The sequence below is a fragment of the Notolepis coatsorum genome (genome assembly GCF_963971535.1).
Source record: "Notolepis coatsorum genome assembly, chromosome: 7".
In the NCBI taxonomy this organism is placed as follows: Eukaryota; Metazoa; Chordata; class Actinopteri; order Aulopiformes; family Paralepididae; genus Notolepis; species Notolepis coatsorum.
In genome coordinates this window covers 100,850,395-100,874,583 of record NC_140171.1, presented here as the reverse complement: position 1 = coordinate 100,874,583, position 24,189 = coordinate 100,850,395, and the positions used below count along the sequence as shown (strand labels likewise).

Here is a 24,189-nt window from a genome sequence, read left to right as displayed (position 1 = left end):
AACTATGAACCTTGAACCACATAGAATCTTACAGGAAGTGTAGTTTTGAAAAATTCCAACGCAGATCCAGACCGCCTGTATCAGTTCCGCGACCGTTCCTATTTCCGGGGTAGGCCTGATTGGCCCCGACAGGCACGTGACCTGCCGCGGCCACGCCCCGCGGCAGCCCCAGGACGCGGCAACGAGGCTGCTGTGGTTCACCGCCGCTTTCCGCCTTCAATGCCGCAGAGTTACCATTAGCTATACAATATACTATGCAATACGGCTAACTTTTCCCACTTCAATGACAGAGCCGCTGTTTAATAATATTGTCGCGGCGGAGCTCCGTCGCGGCAGCATTATGTAGCAGTAATCCCCCCTTTTTTACCATCGACAACTAGCTCAATTGGTAACGCTGCTTGGCTGTGGATCCTATGGTCCATTTGTGACAAGTTCGATTCCCTTAAATTTTTTTTTAACGTGCATTGCACTATAGCGTATTGTATATTGTATGGTACAGTAACGGTCTCTGGAGCGCAACAGTAAGAAGCATTTGCACTGCAACGCATACACCTTACTGTAAATTGTACCTCATCCCATTTCTGCTTTGCACTATAGCGTATTGTATATTGTATGGTACAGTAACGGTCTCTGGAGCGCAACAGTAAGAAGCATTTGCACTGCAACGCATACACCTTACTGTAAATTGTACCTCATCCCATTTCTGCTTTGCACTATAGCGTATTGTATATTGTATATTGTATGGTACAGTAACGGTCTCTGGAGCGCAACAGTAAGAAGCATTTGCACTGCAACGCATACACCTTACTGTAAATTGTACCTCATCCCATTTCTGATTTGCACTATAGCGTATTGTATATTGTATGGCACAGTAACGGTCTCTGGAGCGCAACAGTAAGAAGCATTTGCACTGCAACGCATACACCACGCATACACCTTACTGTAAATTGTACCTCATCCCATTTCTGCTTTGCACTATAGCGTATTGTATATTGGTACATTGCATTGTATATTGTATGGTACAGTAACGGTCTCTGGAGCGCGCCAGCATTTGCACTGCAACGCATACACCTTACTGTAAATTGTACCTCATCCCATTTCTGCTTTGCACTATAGCGTATTGTATATTGTATGGTAACTCAGTTACTTCTATTCTGCATCGAACGCTGTACATATGTCTCTATACTATTTTATTTCATACAACAATGTATGCCTTTCAAATGTTAAATGATAAATGATTGCATGATACACACTGAAATAATCCTGCGCTCGCGCAAATTTGCTGCTGCGGGCGGCGTTGAAGGCGGAAAGTGGCGGTGAACCACAGCAGCCTCGTTGCCGCGTCCTGGGGCTGCCGTGGGGCGTGGCCGCGGCGGGTCACGTGCCTGTCGGGGCCAATCAGGCCTACCCCGGAAATAGGAACGGTTGCGGAACTGATACAGGCATCCAGACCTCTGGATGTCCGCTAGAAAATGGCCGCAAAAAACTACAATTCCCATGATTCAAGGTTTTACAAAATGGTTGCCTCTCGCGGAATATACAGACATTTTGAAGAGGAAAATCTATCTATCTAACCCTTTAACCTATTCCTAAACTAATTCCTCCTCCGTTTGGAAAGGCCTCAAGACCATTACAAACTACAAGCCGAAGTCACCACAGGCGCCTGATAACCTCCCCCTGGCGAACGAGCTAAACACATTTTACTGTAGGTTTGAGAAAGAGGTTCCCCCCCGCCCTCTTCCTTCACCCACTCGGTCACAACCTCCATCCCCCCCCCCCACATCCCCCCCCCCCCCTCTCTCTGTCAGTGTGAGAGAGGTGAAACGGCTGTTTTCCAGTCAGAATCCCCGGAAGGCGGCCGGCCCGGACTCTGTCTCCCCCTCTGCCCTGAAGCACTGCGCTGACCAGCTCGCACCGGTGTTTACCACCATTTTTAATGCAACGCTGGAGCTGTGTCACGTCCCAGCATGCTTCAAGGCCTCAACCATCATCCCCGTCCCCAAGAAGGCCAAGGTCACGGGCCTTAATGACTACAGACCTGTCGCCCTGACCTCTGTGGTCATGAAGGTCCTGGAGCGCTTTGTCCTGGCCCACCTGAAGCTCATCACAGATCCTGTGCTGGACCCGCTGCAGTTCGCGTACAGAGCCAACAGATCCACAGAGGATGCTGTGAACATGGCTCTGCACTACACGCTGGAACATCTGGACTACGCGGGCAACTATGTCAGGATCCTGTATGTGGACTTCAGCTCGGCCTTCAACACCATCCTTCCACCCATCCTGGAGCACCAGCTATCCCTGCTGCAGGTGCCGGCCTCCACTCGCAGGTGGATTACCGACTTCCTGTCCAACAGGTCTCAGCGGGTGAGGCTGGGGAAGAGCATTTCCAGCTCTAGGTCCACCAGCACCGGTTCCCCGCAGGGCTGCGTTCTATCCCCACTACTGTTCTCCCTGTACACAAACAGCTGTGCCTCTCTGCACCCCTCGGTCAAACTCCTGAAATTCGCTGACGACACCACCCTGGTGGGTCTCATCTCCAGGGGGACGAGTCGGCCTACAGGAGGGAGATCGAGAGGCTGCAGAGCTGGTGCAGCTGCAACAACCTGGAGCTCAATGCTCAAAAGACAGTGGAGATGGTAGTGGATTTCAGGAAGAAAGCAGCCCTGCCCCCTCCCATCATATTGGGAGGCACTCAGGTGACCTCCGTGGAGTCATGCCGATTCCTCGGCATGACCATCTCCCGGGATTTGAAGTGGGAGCTCAACATCACGGGCCTGCTCAAGAAGGCCCAGGGGAGGATGTTCTTCCTCCGGCAGTTGAAGAAATATAAACTGCCGAGGACCATGATGGCCCAATTCTACACGGCCATCATTGAGTCCATCCTCACCCACTCCATCATCTCCTGGTTCCCTGCTGCAGCGGCAAAAGATCTTGCCAAGCTGCAGCGGGTGATTCGCTCCGCGGAGAGGGTGATCGGCTGTCCCCTGCCCTCCCTCAAGTCCCTGCACGACTCCAGGGCGCTGAAGAGGGCGAGAAAGATCATGGCCGACCCATCCCACCCCGGTCACAGCCTCTTCACCCTGCTCCCCTCTGGGAGAAGGCTGAGGATCCCAAAGGCTGTGAAAGCTCGACACAGACTGAGCTTCTTCCCCTCAGCCGCCAGGCTGATCAATGCCTCAGCCCCCCCCCCCCCCCCCCCCCTCCCTCGGTACCCCCCCCCCCCCCCCCCCCCCAATGACATTGACTGCACTGCACTAGTCCGTACTGGATCTCTGCACACTTCACTTTATATATATATGTATGTATTTTATTTATTGATTAATCCCCCACTGCACTGTTTTCGTTTCTTGTCTGTGTTGGTGTTTGTTTACTGTGAAAAAAGAAAGAATGCATACACTGTATTGCTGCAACAATTACCAATGTGTTTTACACAAATGGCTCAATAAAGGAATCTGAATCTGAATCTGAATCTGAATATACATTCTAAATGCTGTTGTGACATGGGGTCTCATTCACCAAGGACTTACGACAAAAAGGGCTTTCTCTTAGGGCCATTTTAGACCTTTTCGGGATGATTTTGGATTCACCAACCGTCCCAATAAAACATATATAATTAATATTATATTATAATATATTGTCGATATTCATGTCTTGCACGAAAAGGTCTCAAATGGCCCTAAGAGAAAGCCATTTTTGTTGTAAGTCTGTTGGAGAAATGATGTTTATACTTGAAAACGTTTGGAATAAAAATCACTACTTTTATAGAACAGTCTGGAAAATATTGATTTATGACCAGATGTCACGAGCGGAAGACGTTAATGTCAAATGAGCCATAGTATTGTCTCCATAGCTATAATATAGAATATAGATATAGCCCTGCAAACACCGCAACGCACAGTGAAAATCCCTATACTTTACAGCGGTCAGTGGCACACTGAGTACAAACATGGCTAAAGCCACTGGCGCCCAAAGTGTTAAGACAGTATTTATGAGGAATGTGTAAAGCGTTCAATTGTGAATGTCAGTACTCTGATAAAAATTATTTGGTGTCTGTCTGACAGTTCATGAAGTTTATCTTGGTATAAGGATGGATAAGATAGAGTAACGTTATTTGAAGAAGCTCTTGGTACACAAACTCCTGTATCCAATAATAATAATAATAATAATAAATTAGTCTGATTTAAATGATCTGATAGACGTCTCATAACTTCCTTGTGGGTGGTGACAACTTTTCTGAGCCAATGGGCGCAGACCAGAGCAAGTCGTTTCCTAATGCCAGCATCTCAGGTGATCATGGCAGCAGTAATTGTTGTCAGGCGAAGGCATCGTAATGCCAGAGAATATCATTTTTTTTATTTAGGCAAGACCAAAATCATCTAGAGACACAGGTTGCCAGCTCAAGCAATTCTTGATCTACTTGATGAAATCAAAGATGATATTGAGCCAGCCACCCAGAGATCCCATGCAATCTTATTTATTATTTAAATATTGTTATTTAACGTTGTCGGCGCTATTAACTCATTCAGCGCCATCACTTAATGAGCCAGGGGGCGCTAGAACGCCATCGCTTTAATCAATGGGGAGACTGCGAGATTTGCGAGTGCTTAAAATATATCTTATATTATAGCTATGGGTCTACCCGTCGATTGTCAGTGAGTTGCTTCCAGTCAACATGCACAGATTGTTTTTTCATCTGTACATTTCCGTTTTATACCGTTTTGAATATGAGTATATTTTTGGTGATTCTTAGTAATTCCAGGAAAAGACGCGATAATAGCCCTTTAGTGGAATACACTAAACACGTTGTAATTTTTCGCCTGATTATCGAATCTTCCTGAAATCAACGCTAGATTATCATTATTATCCTTCCTCGTGCATACATGAAATGGCCCTCGTAGCGCGGCGCTCCCCCCGCCACCTCCTGCACTCAACGGTAAACAGCCACACACACACAGACAGCTTCGATCAGGGTAGAAAGAAATATCAGATCAACGCAAGATTTTAGAGTCTGGTATCTGATGTAATGCAAAAGAAATAATCCAATTATCTGATCGCCATTCCAAATACTGCTCGTGGAGGTCCGTCCCACATTGCTCGGCATTGCATATGAAGGGGGGGAAGGGGGGGGGGGGGGGGGGGGGGGCAGCATCGCAGATGTAACGTTGTAAACGCTAGTCCTGCCAGAGTATTTAAAGCCCGCCCGCACGGCTCAGATCGGCCCAGAAAAGCTCAGACCCATTCCCAATGATAACATCAGGCTGGATGGATGAAAAATTAATGGATATAGCTAATAAAAGAAATAACGATTAAAACCTGACTATACTCGTGATTGGCGCTGAACGGTTGGCGAGTTAACCCAACTATACTCGTGATTGGCGCTGAATGAGTTAATTGATTGATTTTGTAACAAGATTTTGATTTTGCATCATGCTGCAATTTTTATTTGTGTTATGCATTGCTCTTGCTGCTTGTTTTATTATGTCTTCATTATATAAAGCACCTTTTTTTTTATCTACTTTTTCTCCTCCTTTTTCTGTGATTTTTCTCCCATCCCAATTTACCTCTCATGCCAATTCTCCCTCCCCTGTCCTGATCGTTGCTTGCATGTGCCCCCCACTGGCTGGTCGTAGGGAGGATAGAAGCCCATCAAATGTCCCCTCCGAGCTGACTTCCGGTTTAGCATGGCGACGGGATAGACGTGTTTAGAGTGGCTCCGGCACAACTTGCAAACTATTTATTTATTTGACAAGCAACATGCTACAATGCACCATCTAAACTAAAAGACGAATACTGCACTACGTTTCACAACATGACGGGAAGAGCAAAAATAATTGATAAAAGAGAAATGTCGAAGGCAACTGCTGCTAACCTCGAAGCTATTGAACTTGCTAGTGGGGCTATTGAACTTGCTAATGGGGCTAAAGACATGCCTGTTTCCCCAGCCAAAGCGACGCCAGCCTTGCCCAGCGACTTGGAGAACCTCCGTACTGCCATACTCACCGACACGACGGCAGTGGTCACCTCGCTGCTAAACTCAGCTCTCACACCGGTGAATAGGACCCTGGAGGCAATAAAATCCACGCTGGATATACACGGACAACGGATCTCCTCCGTCGAATCGGGGTTGTCTGACTACAGCGACAGAGTCGTCGAGATGGAAGGCGCATATGCCCAACTCAAAACGGAGAACGCTCGGCTGGCCGACAAGTTGGATGATCTTGAAAACCGCTCGCGCAGAGCCAACCTGAGAGTGATCGGCATCCCTGAAAAAATGGAAGGCTCGGATCCAATCCAATTCATGACCGAATTGTTTTCGGAGATTTGTGGGGCTAATCTTTTCCCCACGCCGCTCATACTGTCTCGCGCCCACAGGCTGGGGAAAGAAAATAAAGCCGGAGGAACCAACCCCAGACCCAGAGCGTTCATCGTACTTTTCCACAACTACCAGGACAAGGAGCGTGTTTTTGGGAAGAGAAGGGAGGATCTGCGATACCGTGGCCACAAGATCTCACTCTACCCTGACTTCAGCGTCGAACTGTCCCGAAAGCGCGCGGCTTACAACGACGTAAAAGCCTGACTGTACAAGAAAAACATTCGTTTTGGAATGCTGTACCCAGCTCGCCTCCGTGTGGACTTCGAAGACCAAACGTTGTACTTTGACTCTCCCGCAGCTGCTCAGACATTCTACAACGCTCATTGGCATGACTGAGGTAACTACACAACGGTCGGGGTTTGTTTATTTACACACCAGATTTAACGTAGGCTGGCTAACAGCTGGCTTGGACTGAATGACGTTAACACACCAGCCTACTGGTTGGCGCGTCCCCTACTCTTTTCTTTTCTTTGCTCGACAAATCTCGAGTTGTTATTCAAGTTCAGTATCTTTCAGTTATTTCTATTTCTATAATGTAATTCTACAACAGCTGGCTTGGACTGAATGACGTTAACACACCAGCCTACTGGTTGGCGCGTCCCCTACTCTTTTCTTTTCTTTGCTCGACAAATCTCGAGTTGTTATTCAAGTTCAGTATCTTTCAGTTATTTCTATTTCTATAATGTAATTCTACAACAGCTGGCTTGGACTGAATGACGTTAACACACCAGCCTACTGGTTGGTGCTCCCCCTACTCTTTTCTTTGCTCGACAAATCTTGAGTTGTTATTCAAGTTCAGTATCTTTCAGTTATTTCTATTTCTATAATGTGTCGCTTGTCACAGCGAAATGCTCTTTGATATATACTTTTTTTTCTTTTTTCTCTACACTCTTAAATTGGGAGCTCACGCTCACGTTCTAGGTTAGGTTAGGTTTTAGCTTCTAGGCTAGGTTCTAGCTTCTAGGTTAGGTTTTAGGTTAGGCTAGGTTCTAGGTTAGGTTTTAGGTTAGGCTAGGTTCTAGCTTCTAGGTTAGGTTAGCTTCTAGGTTAGGTTTTAGCTTCTAGGTTAGGTTAGTTTCTAGCTTCTAGGTTAGGTTCAATGTTAGGTTCTAAGCTAGGTTAAGGTCTGTAGATGCACCGGAAGTTTAGTAGCGATTACCTGCGGTTCTCTAGATGTGGGAAAAAGAGAAGGGAACCTAGGATGGGAATGGAGAGGGGATTATTTTGGGGGTTGCTTACACCGGATGCGGTCCGGGAAAGGTCGGTACTTTCTGTTGTTATTGCTGTTTTTGCAGATGTTGTGGTTACACATACATATGTTTATAGTTACTTATTTGTTATTTATTTTTTTCTTTATCACTTTATGAGTCTACAATGCCCCGGTACAGGGGGCCTGTATATGGGACAATCAGACCACTCAAATCTTGAACTGAATCATGACTTCATCTAATAATAGGAGGGACAACTCTGTTAGACTGATCACGTGGAATGTCAAATCTATGAACGGGCCAGTCAAACGTTCAAGGGTTTTTGCTCACCTAAGAAACTTGAAGGCCGATATTATGTTTTTGCAAGAAACTCACTTATTGAAAGCAGATCAAATTAGACTACACAAGCCTTGGATCAGCCAGGTATTTCACTCCAATTTTAATATTCGGGCAAGAGGTGTTGCGATACTGGTAAACAAAAAAGTTCAATTCACATCCTCTAACGTTATCTCTGACCCGGATGGCAGATATATAATAGTAACGGGCACTCTATTCCAAACCCCAGTGCTCTTAGTCAATATTTACGCTCCCAACTGGGATGACGTTGGTTTTATGAACAAGATCCTCTCCTCCCTCCCAAACTTAAACACACACCAACTTATTTTGGGGGGCGATTTGAACTGTGTTGTGGACCCGGTTTTGGATCGCTCTTCTCTAAGACCCTCAACACTCTCTAAAATGTCCAGGTCCTTATCAGCCTTTATGAGGGAAAATGGATGTGTGGACCCATGGAGATCTGCTAACCCACTATTAAAGGCATTCTCTTTTTGTACACCACTCTTATACCAGGATAGATTATTCTTTTATTGATAAAACCCTGTTAGACTCTGTCCGCTCAGTTGACTATTTAGCCATTGTAATTTCAGACCATGCGCCTATACAAATGGACATCTCCCTTACTCTGAATAGAAAAGATCGCCCTCCCTGGAGATTTGATACCTTGCTACTTTCCGACAAGGGGTTTTGCGACAAAATTTCAAAGTCAATTGATGACTTCTTACTCACCAATAGATCGGATTCAATATCTCACTCACTGTTGTGGGAGACTTTAAAAGTGGTTCTGCGTGGTGAAATTATCTCCCATGTAGCCCATGCGAACAAAACCCAGAGAAAGCGGCTGCAGGACCTTACAGATTCTATTCTCCAGCTTGATGGTGAGTACGCGCAGACCCTTCACCTGAATTGTATAAAAAGAAGCTGGATTTGCAGTCTGAATTCGATCTATTATCCACAAAGAAAGCTGAAGGTCTGCTGCTCCACTCCCACGGCCTGTCGTATGAATATGGAGACAAGAACAGTCGGCTGCTTGCACATCAGCTCAAGCGCAGAGCAGCCTCCAGGCTGATCTCACAGATAAGGGATCGCTCTAATAACATGGTCATTAACAAGACATTAACAAGGCCTTTGAAGTGTTTTACTCCACTCTCTACACATCCGAACCCCCTCCTGACAGAATATCTATGGATACTTTTTTAAATGACCTAGAATTCCCGTCTATAGACCCGGAGCTGGCTAAGGATTTAGACAGACCATTGAACATTGAGGAGATCAAGGAGGCTATCAATGCTATGCAGAGTGGCAAGGCACCGGGTCCAGATGGCTATGAGGCAAGTTTTTATAAAAAGTTTTGTGACAAACTCGCCCCGCTTCTGATGGAAATGTTTAACGAGTCCCTGAAAAATGGGACACTGCCACATACACTCACACAAGCAACCATTTCCCTCCTACTTAAAAAGGACAAAGACCCCACAGATTGTGGATCGTATCGCCCAATTTCGCTGATTAACAACGATGGAAAGGTCATTGCCAAGGTGATGGCTAGGCGTCTGGAGAACATCTTACCTCTGATTATTTCTGAGGACCAGACTGGCTTCATTAAGGGTCGCCACTCCTTTTCTAACATTCGTAGACTCTTGAATATTATACACACTTCAGGTCCTTCTCTCCCTCCTGAGGTAATTATATCTCTGGACGCGGAGAAGGCCTTTGACCGCGTGGAGTGGGAGTACTTGTTCACGACTCTGCAAAAATTTGGGTTCGGGGACACATTTATTTCATGGGTCCGGCTACTCTACTCCGCCCCCTTGGCCTGTGTCACTACCAACTCTATAAATTCCCCTTATTTCCCACTTTCCAGAGGGACACGCCAGGGTTGTCCTTTGTCTCCATTATTGTTTGCCATCGCCGCTGAACCTCTATCCATTGCACTCAAGTCCTCGCCCCACTTCCGTGGTATCACCCGTCACGGAGTCGAACACAGGGTCTCCCTTTACGCTGACTACCTTCTGCTCTATTTGACGCATCCTATTACCTCCATCCCTCACATAAAATCTATGTTAAGACAGTTTGGCTCTTTCTCAGGCTATAAGCAAAATTTTCATAAAAGTGAATGTTTCCCCATTAACAACTCAGCCTTACAAATTACACAATCTTCAATTCCCTTTCGTCTGTCACAATCAGGCTTTAAATATCTGGGCATAAAGATCACCCACACCTTAAACTCTATTTTTGAAGCTAACTTCCCCCCATTAATCACTAACATGAAAGCTGACTTTCAACGTTGGAGCAGCCTGCCCCTCTCACTCTCCGGTAAAGTACAATGTGTTAAAATGAATATCCTGCCCAAATTCCTGTATGTCTTTCAATGTCTCCCTCTATTTCTACCCAAATCCTTTTTTCTCACAATAGACCAAGCAATATCTGCCTTTATCTGGGGGGGAAAGATCCCTAGAATAGGCAAAGCCATCCTACAAGGACCTAGGGGGTCAGGTGGACTTGCGCTCCCTAATTTCATGCACTATTACTGGTCTGTCAACATCCATAAAATTATTCTTTGGTTGAAAGCCCCAGAAACTGACTGGTGTAGCTTAGAAGCGCAATCGTGCCGTTCATCCTCCCTGGCAGCTCTGGTCTACTCTTCTCTCCCTCTCTCTCCTTCCCGGCACTCCTCAAACCCTGTTGTTCTGTCCACTCTAAAGATTTGGATACAGTTTCGTCGCCACTTTAAACTCTGTGCAGCATCAGTCTTGGGGCCTATTAGTAATAACCACCTGTTTGTTCCCTCCACTCTGGACTCGTCTTTTACACGCTGGAACAGACTCGGAATAAATAGTTTCAAGGATCTATATGACGGTGACACTTTCTCCAGTTTTAGCTCCTTGTGTCTCCAATTTGGTCTTCCACGCTCCGATTTATTTCGTTATCTTCAGATACGTCATTTTGTACGTTCACAATTTGACTCATTTCCTAGCCCCCCTCAACGATCAAATTGGGAGAGACTCTTGGGTCTATCACCAAACCAAAAAGGGCTTATATCTGAAATTTATCAAAATACTATGTGCTTGACCAAAGACAAAAGCGCTAAGACGAGATCCAGGTGGGAGGAAGAGCTGGGGGTGGAACTGACAGAGGGGTGGTGGGGGGAGCACTGGATAGGGTGAATTCCTCCTCCACTTGTGCCAGACTCAGCCTAATACAGCTAAAGGTGGTACACAGAGTACACTACAGCAAAGCAAGACTAGCTGAAATCTACCCAGACTCCAATCCCAATTGTGACCGCTGTAATAGCCCACAAGCTGATCTCTCTCACATGTTTTGGTCCTGCCCGGGGCTTAGACCATTATGGTCCTCGATATTCAATGTGCTCTCGATAGTACTAGATACCACAATACAGCCCTGTCCACTGTTGGCCATTTTCGGCGTACCGGCTGAAAAGAGAATACTCCTAGCCTGGAAACTGTCTACACCTCCCCCTTCTCCGCCTGGCTAAAATATATGGTCTCGTTTCTAAAACTAGAGAAGATTAAGTATGCACTTAGAGGAGTTAACGAAAAATTCTTTAAGAAGTGGCAGCCGTTCATTTCTTACTTTAACAGCCTATCTGTTCTCCCTCCTGACTGAGTGTCTTCCTTCTTTGAGTGATCCTCCCATCTAACCAGGCCCAACAGTACTATGTAATACCACCAGATAACTATGTAGATACTCTATAATTGATTAATGTACCATATCTGACTCAGACTATTTTCCTTTTGTTTATTATTATTATTATTATTATTATTATTATTATTATTATTATTATTATTATTATTATTATTATTATTATTATTATTATTATTATTATTATTATTATTATTTTTTTTTTTTTTTTTTTTTTTATTATATTATTTAATTTGTCTTTGTTATTTTTGTATTTTGTATTATTTAATTTAATTTAATTGTATCATTGTAAGTAGCAATTGTTATTATTGTCTGTAATTTAACCTTTTCTCTGGTTGCATGTTATGTATGTAACCCTACCTGTTGATTCGTGGGGTGGGTTTGGGGGTAGGTTTGGGGGTGGGATGGGTGGGGTAGATTATACAAAAAAAAGGGAAAAAAAGGGTGAATGAATAATTCTGACTTTGTAATTGTACAAACTTGCTTGCTTCACCAATAAAAACGTTTGCTTTAAAAAAAAAAAAGTCCCCTCCTACATGTGGAGGCAACCAGTCACATCTTTTCACCTGCCAGCGCGGACTCTCATTGGCGAGAAGTAACGTGTAGGAGGCTCACACTGCCCCCGTCATTTTCCTGTCTTTGCTGTGCAGGCGCCCTGACCGACCTGTAGGAGTCGCTGTTTACAACAACCAGACTACCACCCATCGACTCTCCTCCCGCTGACTCTGCCAATTGAGTCAGTATGACGGCCGGCCCAAGCCGGAGGCAACGCTGACAGCCGGATTCGATACCGGTGTCTCTTGCGTTGGTGACGAGCGCAATGTCCACTGCGCCACCCAGCCGCCCGTATATAAAGCACTTTGAACTGCAATCATTGTATGAAAGGTGCTATATAAATAAAGTTGATTATTATTATTATTATTATTATTATTATTGACTGCACTCACGTTCCAATTGTACCACCAAGCGAAAACAAACATGTTTTTAGAAATAGGAAGTATTCAATCAACACAGGTAGTGTGCAACGGCAGAAATATAATAACGAATGTGGTTGCCACATTCCCTGGGTCCACTTGCCGTGCGTAATCCTGCCAACGTTGGAGAGGCGGTGTACAATCGGGCTCAAATCAGAATGCGCACATTTGATCAAGCGCACATTTGGCATTTTAAAAAGCCGGCTTAGATGCCTGGATCGTAGCGGTGGGGCAATGCTATATATTCTCCCCAAAGCACATCACTCCTTTGGGTGCTGGATTAGGTACAGTAATAATCACAATAAAGAGAATAGAACCCGCACACTCATATGCTCCAGAATTTACTTTTAACTTATAACGTTTCGTCAGGTCCATGAGGAGTAGACGCTGGAAACACGACCAATGAAACGTTTATTCTATATATGATATATATATATATGATGAGTATATGATAATGCGGATTATATTATCTTAACTAAACATTAAATACAACTTCTCACTAAAAAAAAAAATTCTAAATGAGACAATATTTTCACTGGCACAGTGCCTAACTTCGGTCTAAAGATTCACCACCATGGACAGGTCAGGGATGACAAACAAATGTACAATGACGAAAGATAGTGACAAAAACAAAGGATGCAATGTGTCATGAAAATACAAATTAAGCAAGCTCTAGTCTATACATTATGAAATAAACTAAATACAATACGAAATATTGTGCCTCAACGACTATCGCTCTGTAGCTCTCACCTCCATAGCCATGAAGTGCTTTGAGAAGCTAGTGAAGGGCTACATCTGTTCCTCCCTCCCAATCACCTTGGACCCCCTGCAATTTGCATATCGCCCCAACAGGTCCACGGAGGACGCCATAGCCCATGTGCTGCACACAGCAGCATCACACCTCAACAAAAGGCAGGGGAACTACTGTATGTGAGAATACAATTTATCGACTACAGCTCAGCATTCAATACATTGTCTCCTCCAAACTCATAGCCAAGCTCAGGGACCTGGACTTGAACTATGACCTCTGCCAGTGGGTCTTGGACTTCCTGACCCCAGGTAGTGAGAGCAGGCAACTGCACCTCCTCATCCATCACTCTCAACACAGGGGCCCCCCAGGGCTGTGTTCTGAGCCCCCTCCTCTACTCGCTGTACAAACATGACTGTGTGGCTCAGCGGAACAGCAACACAATTATCAAATTTGCTGACGACACACTCGTGGTGGGCCTGATCTCTGCAAACGATGAGAGGGCCTACCTGGAAGAGGTAGAGGACCTGGCGCTGTGGTGTCGGGAGAACAGCCTCTCCCTGAACGTCAGCAAAACGAAAGAGATGATTGTGGACTTTAGGAGGTCGGGGCCAGGGACTACAGCCCCCTCATCATCGACGGGGCACCGGTCGAGAGAGTGAACAGTTTTAAGTACCTCAGAGTCCACATATCCGAGGACTTGACATGGACCACACACATTGACAGTGTAGTGAAGAAGGCACGGCAACGCCTCTACTTCCTTAGGCGCCTAAGGAAGTTCAAAGTGAGTCAGAAGATCCTTAAGAACTTCTACTTGTGCACAATAGAGAGCATCCTGACTGGTAACATCACCTCCTGGTTTGGGAATAGCACCGCACAAGACCGCAGCAGACTACAAAGAGTGTCCCGTTCAGCCGAACGCGCAATTGGAGGTGGGCTTCCCACTCTCCAGGACATTTATAACAAGCGTTGCAGGGCCATGGCTAAGAGAATAACCAAAGACTCTAGTCACCCAAACAACCGCCTCTTTGAACTGCTGCGGTCAGGCAAGCGCTACCGGAGTCTTTGCATACCTATGGGCGTGTTTGCGTTAGTATTTCATCCGCGCAATATCCTTAGTGAATGGCTCGCAAAGACGGAGCAAATAGCGGGTGCTAATCACGTACAGTTAAGGGTGCTATTAGCGCCGCGCAATCCCTTCTTTGTGAATTCGATACAACAATATTCAAGACATTACATCATTATCAGCATCATTAACTCAATCTGCGCCAACCACGTATATATATGTGTTTGCTCGCCATGCGTTGAACGCCAATCACGTATATATACGTTATTAGATCGGTTGATATTTTTCCTTTGATCCCCGCGCTACAGACTCGCCCGAAGCGATCTGAATCACTTTGGCACAGCCACATACGCTTGAACTGCAATGCTGATCGAATATCACGAGATGGAAGTATCGTCTACCATTTGAACTCAGATAGGAAGGCAGCATTATTGTCATTGAATGCATCGAGACTGCTTTGGAAGAGCTCCTCCCCCACAGAGCCTGTCTCGATGCATTCAACGCAAGCAGATCCGCTCGCCTCAAAACCTAGTGTCCAGTAAACACGTGTAATTACATATAAACTTGTAATCGTGATCGCCGATGGGATCATTGGAATTATTCTTTTTGGATTACCTTCTGGCTACGGTAAGGACCCCCTATGTCTATTTTACTGAACATGGAACATGTTTATGTAACTATCACAGTGGCTTACTGTACCGGTCATAAACGAGGCTTTTTCTAACGATCGGATTTTCGGGGTAAGACTACCCCCCAACCAGAACGATTCGGGCATATTGCACATAAAGCGTCCTATCTCGCGATCTATGGAAAAAGACTGGATTATTTCGGAAATGGGCGATGTTCAGCGTGTAATAAACTACAAACTACAGTGTGTAGAAACGAACGCCTTTTTACATGCTCTACTGCAAATAGTGTCTGTCAAATTAGCCATACCATTTTCCCCATAGCTATAATATATAATATAGAAATAGCTCCGCAAAGATCATTATCGCGAAAACAATCACGAAAAGCTGGCCTACTGACCGCAGGATGCACGGCCAGCGTGGCAGAGAAAGTGTTAACAATCTCATCCTCAGTTACACGCGGCCAGTGAGGTATGTTTTTTTACATGTTCATTTTGCGTCATGTACAATACATAGACCTGTTCGCCGATGACGTCATGACAAATATGCGTGCGCAGACCCTGGTCAGAACAATGGGGCAGACTACAATATTTGCATTTGTTAGCCATGCTAGCGATCTAAACAATCAATCCATGCCAAAGCTAGATATGTAAAAGGTGAAAGACTCACACTCATAACCATGCTGATTTGGCAAAATGACATCCAGCCGTTTTCGTTTGAAACAACTTTTAGTCAGGGTTGGTTTCTCCATAGAGCCCTGTTGTATTTTTTTTTGCGCAGGTAGGGGGCATCTTAGTCACGTGACTCAGTTGGTATTGCTGATTGGCTCAAACACGGTATGTTTGTAAACAGCGAACAGGTCTATAGTATGTTAGTATTCCACAGTCTTTTATGTCTGTGTGTTTTTTGTGCTTTATTACATTGCATATAATTTTGTACATTTTTTTTTTTAATTATCTTTATTCGCTTTTTCTGGTTGCGCAGGACCGACAGCTTTTTCTTGGCCACGCAGGACCGACAGAGAAGAGAGGGAGAAACGGGAGGAGAAGAAGGGAAGACATGCAGTATGGTCACCGGGTCTGGGAAACTAACCCGGGACGACCGCTTCGCGATGTGGTGTGCTACTGGAGCGCCCCATAAGGAAGCTGGCTGCCATCATGGAGAACCCCTACCACCCCCTCTACGACGAGCTAGTCAAGATGAGAAGCTCGTTCAGCCACAGACTCATACCCCCCGACACTCAACTAAGCGCCTCGGACAGTCCTTCATACCAGCGGCCATCAGGCTCCACAACAGTGGGCAGCGACTAGCGGCCTCCAGGCTCCACAACAGGGGGCAGTGACTGCTGCAGACATTGACCTGGGACTTATAGGAACCCAAGGAGGACAATTTACACTGTCTTAGGCATACTGCACCTTATGTGGATACTGTGATACTGTGAATAATGTATATTTCAGTGGATACTGTGAATAATGTATACTCACAGTAGATAGTAAATTATAACACTACCTTATGCATACTGTACCTTATGTGACACTGTGAATACTGTGAATATTTTTTTCAGCTAGTTAGATAGTAAATTATATTGACCTATTTGTTTACACTGCTTGTGTTGTTTTTACTACCTGTACCACCCCCCCCCCCTTCCCCCATGCTGCTATGATGCCTGAATTTCCCCAAGTGGATCAATAAAGGAATATCTTATCTTATCTTAACACTCACTTTAGACACTTTAAACACTTTAGCACTATACCATATTTATCTATTTATTAGTAATAAATAATACACTACATCTATACCTCATTTAGCATTTTGCATCTTGCCTTTTTTTAAGGTTTTTGTACCTCATTGTCTGCATTTCTACTTCATTGTACTTGGGTTGTACTTTAGTTTGTATATTGTATATTGTTGGGACTTATTCCTCTTTTACTTACTTTTCTTACTGTACTGGCTCATACAGAACCAAGCATTTCACTGTAACATACATGTACTTTATACGTGACAAATAAAAGCAAACTTGAAACTTGATTTAGTTGAAATTGCAATATTGTCTTGTGCAAAATACCCAGCCCTAGTTCTAATGAACACTCCTATTCTAAAATACTTCACAAATGCCTCAGGTTATTACACTGTGTTAATTGACCATTATTCACATGGCGGTCACTTTGCGGAAAGGAATCCCAACCTGAGCACGACATAAGAGCAAAAAATAAGGAGCCGCTGTGTGAACATGGTCAACGATGAGTATCTCACGAGGGTAAATGGAACTTGTAAAATGCTGCAGTGCCACGCCTTACCGAACAAGAATATGACGAGGAAGAGGAGGATGCAGAGAACCTTCCTCATGCCAGTCTTGTCGAATGACACATTTGCTGGGGGAAAGAGAAAAAAATCCTTGTTCAATTTCAGGGATTTTGATAAGCTGCAGTTAAGACAAATCACATGAAGCACGTGGCCACAGTAACAATGCCAGTGTGTGCACAACATACACATCATACTATAATATATACACACATTAGGGCTGCACCTACCTAACAATAATCTCTCTCTCTCTCTTTCACTCTTTCGACTGGAACTGGGGCTGCTGCTCTTGCATTCCGAGACATTGGTGGTGGTGGTGATGGCGTTTGCTGCACCTCTCCTGCCGGGGTCCTCAGAGCTCTCTACGCCTCTCTGGCTCAGCGGCTGCTGGCCGTACGAGACTGAGCCTATACAATCCAGAATAAAAATGTATTAAAAAGTTATATATACACACACAGACGCCCCCACACACTCTCTCTCCCCCATTAATCCTGGTCAGAATTCTCTCTCTCTCTCTCTCTCTCTCTCTCTCTCTCTCTCTCTCTCTCTCTCTCTCTCTCTCTCTCTCTCTCTCTCTCTCTCTCTCTCTCTCTCTCTCTCTCTCTCTCTCTCTCTCTCTCATTAATCCTGGTCAGAATACTTACACCACATCCTCTCAGAGGAGGAGTACCCTGAGCTCTCCACGACTCTCTTGCTCAGCGGCTGTATGGGAGGGCGGGGAGTGACGGCGTAGGGTCTGGTCCTCGTGATGTGCAGATCCTGGCTGCTCTGGATGGCAGCGTCTGGACCGAGGATATGGAAAATGGGGGGGGGGGGGGATATACTGGGATGAGTCACTGAGTCAACATAAAAAATCAGTTAAGACAGTTACAAGTCCAGAAAAACATGCACAACAGATCGCTGACGCTGTCGCGTCCCTGACGAAGACGGGCAGGAGCACTTGGATTGGTCCCCGGGCGCGGCCCTCGCCGACGCCCTGTCTGCTCCTGGCAGCCCTTGGGGGGAAGGACGACGGGATGGGTTAAGAGCAGAGCTCAATCGCATCGGTGACCCTGAGAAAAACAATTGCATGTGTGTGGGTGTGTATTCCTCTGTGTGTGTGCCCACCCCATTGCATGTCGTTGTGTCGTTGCATGCCGAATAAAGACCTCTCTCTAAAGAGGTCCTGCATTATTATTATTATAGAGTCAGTTGGAGGGCATTCCAGGTGTTGGAACACGGATATGCAACGAAAAGAAGCACCCATTTCCAAGTCCTTCAGTAGGTTTTGTGATTCACCACAAACTACCATTGATCTCATTCTGACCTCTGACAAGTCCAGGATCTCCAATAAAGGGGTTATAGCATGAGGGTTAAGTGATCATTATATGATATTCTGTACTCACAAAACGCTAAAACAAAAGGCTGGCTGTCACAAAACAATCACATCTAGGGACCTCAAAACCTACTCTAGCGAGGCCTTTAGCCAAGAACTGGAGAGACTGGTCAGATGAGCTCAGTGGTACACTAGTTGAAGAAACATGGCTTGGATTCAAAACCAAATTCTCAACCATACTAAACAACATGGCCCCCCTAAGAACCAGCAGGGTTAAAAATCGCGCTGAGCCATGGATGCACTCAGACATACTGACCGCAATGAAAACCAGAGACAAAAAATGCTCTGAACTTCATAAAAGTCAGACAAAGCTTGCCAAAAGCTCTAACAGTGATCTCCAAGCCTACGTGGTTGAACTCAAACAACAAAGAAACAGACTAAGGAACGATGTAAACACCATGATTAAATCTGCACACAAAAAATGTCATCAGTGACAAAACTGAGGAAAACAAAAACAAACCCTGTGAACTTTGGAAATTACTCAACAACCAACAAATTTACAAACATAAACATAAAGACAGAAAACACTCTCATCACAGACAAGCTGGATGTGGCCAATTACTTAAACATTTTCTTTACAAACATAGCCACAACACTGGTTAATAAACTACCCTCCCACTCAGGGCATTTTGGGGTAGAACACAACACATCCTAGCCTTCTACAAAAACGTAGGGGTCCGCAAAGAGGACTTCAAACTTGAAATGGTAACAACAGTTGAGGTACTCAAAAAACTGAGTGCCCTCAAACCTAACAAGGCCACTAGCCATGACAATATCCCCTCCAAATTCCTCAGAGACTCAGCAGCCGCCATCACCCCAGTCATCACCCACATAATAAACATCTCCATAAAACAGGGATACGTCCCCAAAGACTTCAAAATTGCGAGAGTGACCCCCCCTGCACAAAAAAGGCAGCAAATTATACCCAGGCAACTACCGCCCTGTTTCTATTCTTACCTCCATCTCGAAAGTCATGGAAAAAAAGAGTCTACGAACAGGTCGAAAAGTACCTCACGGGGAAAAATCTAATCTACGAATTCCAATATGGCTTCAGAAGATCCCACTCCACTGACACATGCCTTCTCTATTTGAACGACCACATCAAACAAGAGGTGGACGCAGGCAAATACTGCGGCATGGTCATGCTGGACCTCCAAAAGGCTTTCGACACTGTCAATCACTCCATTCTGATTGACAAGCTAAAAGCAATTGGTTTTGATAGTTAATCAGTTAGCTAGATGCAATCCTACCTGGAGGGGAGAGAACAGATGGTGGAGGTAAACAGTACACTACCCCCCCCCCCCCCCTCCCAGTGAGCTGTGGTGTTCCACAAGGAAGCATACTAGGACAGTTACTGTTCCTAATTTATGCAAATGACATGTCATGAGCTTGTGACTGCAACTTGTTCCTGTTCGCGGACGACTCAGCCCTGCTGGTCTCTGACAGGGACAAGTTGCAGGTTGAAAAAGCCCTCAGCTCTGAACTCGGCAGAATCTGTACCTGGCTCGCTGATAACAAACTATCATTACACCTGGGTAAAACAGAGTCCATTCTCTTTGGATCAAATAACAAACTCAGCAAGGACAACGGCTTCTCTGTTACAGTGGGTGACAATATTGTCACAAGGAAAGATGAAATTACATACCTGGGTTCCATCCTAGAGGCAAATCTTTCCTGTGACAAAATGGCAACCAATGTAATGAAAAAAGTCAACCAACAAACAAGATTCTTGTACCAGATCTCCTCTCTGGTAAACAAGAATACCCTGAAGACTCTAACAGGAGCACTCATTCAAGGGTACTACGACTATGCTTGCACCTCGTGGTACCAAAGTACCTCAAAGGCACTAAAAACAAGATTACAAACATCACAAAACAAACTGGTCAGACTACTGCTTGACCTTATTCCCAAAACCCACCTCACCCCTGCCCATTTTGACAACCTAGGATGGCTTATAGTAGACAACAGAGTACAGCAACTTGCAATGGCCTGGTCTACAAGATACACTACACCACTAAGATACCCATGTACATGTCGAAATACTTACCAAAGGTCAGTGAATACCACGACCACAACACCAGAGGGAGTTCCACAAATCATGTTCAACACAGATTCGGCTCAAACAAGGGACTAAACACGTTTCGCAATTATGCCACAACAATGTGGAACGCCCTACCCACAGCCATAAAATAATGTGAATCCCTACCCACCTTCAAAACTGCTCTCAAAGAGCACCTACGGGAGGCTGCAATTCTAAATTCTAAGTTTTCAATCAATTGGAAGCATCAAAGGAAAAAGCAGTTTTTCCTAGTTCAGAGAAAACTCACGGAATCCTAAGAACCAACCAGTCATTTGAACGTTTGGAATAGGTTCCACGATTCCATTCCAACAGTGATGTGATGTAATGTAATGTAAGGGGGAAATTTAACAATGAGGGCTTTAGAAATTATAGTTACGCCTTTCAACCAGAGAAGGCCCATGGGCCATCCAACGTTTTCATAAAGGACACAGTGGTGGGTATCATATATATCATAAAGGACACAGTGGTGGGTATCATATCGTAAAGGACACAGTGGTGGGTATCATATCATAAAGGACACAGTGGTGGGTATCATATCATAAAGGACACAGTGGTGGGTATCATATCTGTCACCACCAGTAATAAATCTGAGGGAAGAACGATAGACTGAGGCCAGCAGTTTAAGAGTTGAAGCCGCAGCATGGCTATAAATCACATCACCATAGTCCAAATGCATTTTGTTTCAGAAATGGAGGCTTTTGATTGACTAGAAAGGTTTTCTGAGGCCGTTCGAACCTCCACACCCTGTCCCCAAGAGAGACTGGACAGGGAGGCAAGACATTTGCAATAAAGATTTGCATTTGCTGTAATTTTCTGTTTGCTGTAACAAAAGTTCCAAAATGAGTCAATGAGTCATCATGTATAAGATATAAGCTGGCCCCAAGCTTTGACAGAAAATAATAATAATAATAATAATAATAATAATAATAATAATAATAATAATAATAATAATAATAATAATAATAATAATAATAATAATAATAATAATAATAATAATAATAATAATAATAATAATAATAATAATTCATTAATTAAAATAAATTATCAAATTAATTCTAGACTTTATAGTTAATTAATCGAAATTAATCACATTTGAATCGCATATCAATATTTGATGCGAAAAGCAAACATTTTCAATTCCAGTGAATTTCTGTATACGAGTGAATCAATGAATATACATTATACATACGTTATTATTTAAATCGTTTTTATTGGTTTTTTTTAAGGTTCAACAACAACATTATATACATACATACAAACATACATACAATACATGACTACATCCACACAATACCTAAAATAAATGAAAAATAAAGTAGACAAAAAGAGAAAAAGAAAAGTAATAATAATAAAATAAAATTGCATCGGTCTTATACAGGTATATTAAACAGGTGTCCCTGAACGAGAATATAGCGACCATCGCTGCCCGATATCACCTTTGATTGTGTAAACTGCACATCTCTATGAATAAGAATGGCTGTACCACAGAATTTGGCATCAAATTTGGAATGAAAAATCTGCGGGAAGCCCCCCCTCTTCAGCATATTATGATTCTTATTAAGCAAATGTGTTTCAGTTAAAAAGGCTACATCTGTTTGCAATTTTGATAAGTGTGCAAATATTTTACTGCGTTTCACTGGGTGATTGTTGTACATTTTGTAATTGCCCCCCGCAGTTTATAAGGATTAGGTACAGCCATACCGTGGTATAAAACAAGACATAATTACCTCCTGGTCACAGACAGCCCAGGCAAGGAGCCCTTTAATTGACAAGTCTATAAAAACAATGCATCATTAACACATTGGGTGCCAACGACGAGAAATCTCGTTGTTGGCCGCCATGCGTTGTGTGCCAATGACGAGAAATCTCGCTATTTAATCGTTATTTCTTTTATTAGCGATATCCAATAATTTTTCATCCATCCAGCCTCACGTTATCATTGGGAATGGTTTTGACCTCGAAAAGGGCAAATACCGCCCCCTATCGTCTCCCGGATGGTATTGCACCCATTGGAATGGAGTCGATGGGAATGCATAAAAAAAAACTCCAGACTCCACATTTTACTTCTGAGGCATGTAACCTGAGACTATTGCATCCACTGAGGGCACTGGAAGAAGCGTCGATTATGTGTTTCGAGTAGGGATGCTCGATATTGGCTTTTTTACCGATACCGATATTCCGATATTGTCCAACTCTTAATTTCCGATACCGATATCAACCGATACCGATATATGCAGGGTCCCCCCCCCCCCCCCCCCCCAAAAAACGGAATAATTTCAGGTAACTAATAATTTCACTGGATATATATATAACAAATATTGTTATTGTTTTTATTTTTTTTAAACCGATACCGATATTTTCCGATATCACATTTTACTGCCAATATCGGTCGGCCGATAATATCGGACATCCCTAGTTTCGAGGTATAACGTTGGATCAATAAACGCGATCAGGAATTGGATTAATCTTTTTGCAGAACATCTGATCTGAGGTAAGGACTTTATTTTACCAGTATTGGGTTAATCAGAGTTTTTTTTCACAGCGTTCACAACGTGTCTCCTGTGTGTGTACAGTGTGTGCGTAACGTTAGCGCCAGGCACGGCATAGATAATCGATTTTTCAGCCCGCTTCTCTAGCGTGCATAAGTACACATATACTATCGATAATCTAGCGTTTATTTGAAAACGAATCATAAATCAGCCGGAAAATGACAACGTGTTGTGTGTATTCCAGTGTGTGTATTAGAACCATAGCCATAATTTAAGTTATATTATCGTATAGCTTATGCTCTGCTCTCTTGGAACTATCCCTTTATCCAATCTAATAATGAATAATGTTTCTCCACATGTACACACGCATCCGCCTGGCCACACCCACATCCGCTCCTCTACATAAGCGGGGTCGTGGCCACACCAACAGCTCCTTCCCTATTTTCACCACCGTAAAGTGCCTGTATACACCACTTCAGTTTAGTGTCGAAATAGTTATTGGAAAGGAGTTACGTTATTGGAGAAAAGGAGCTGCGTTGACATAATATCTTTGTTTTCTCTCTCACTATTTTTCGAGGAAATACAGCGATAATGTCTTCGCCACCAGAGTGTCTAGACGTGGGCGCCAGGTGTGTCAGTTGTGGGGGGTCAACTGCACAGCTTACGAAGGTCGGCTCCAGGCTAGGATCCTTTTTCGCTGCCCCTTAGCGGCGTGGAGGGGGTTCTAGTCTGATGCTCCACTATAAAATTAGCTCCTCCTCAAGTGAAGTCGTAGCTTTGTTTTCCTGGGAGCGTGATTCCGAATCTGCGGTTCAATTCCCCGGGTCTCTGGACAAACGGATACCCTCTGTCGCCGTGCTGGCCCCGCTTTTCAAGATGAAAAACACCCGGCACAAGGGAGGTGAGCTTGGTGTTCATTATGAGAATATCCCTGAGCTCAGGTTGGCTGCAGC

General features: G+C 44.3%; 1 protein-coding gene across 1 annotated transcript in view; it reads right to left on the bottom strand.

Moving 5' to 3' along the window:
- The window catches only part of sun2 (Sad1 and UNC84 domain containing 2), an 84,064-nt gene that overhangs the window by 35,786 nt on the left and 24,089 nt on the right, over positions 1-24,189 (bottom strand). The window contains exons 4-6 of the mRNA XM_084319556.1: positions 17,937-18,074; positions 17,523-17,699; positions 17,289-17,363 (exon numbers count right to left, since the gene is read on the bottom strand). Of these exons, the coding sequence (XP_084175682.1) occupies positions 17,289-17,363; positions 17,523-17,699; positions 17,937-18,074 (390 nt within the window). The remainder of the gene's footprint in view (positions 1-17,288; positions 17,364-17,522; positions 17,700-17,936; positions 18,075-24,189) is intronic.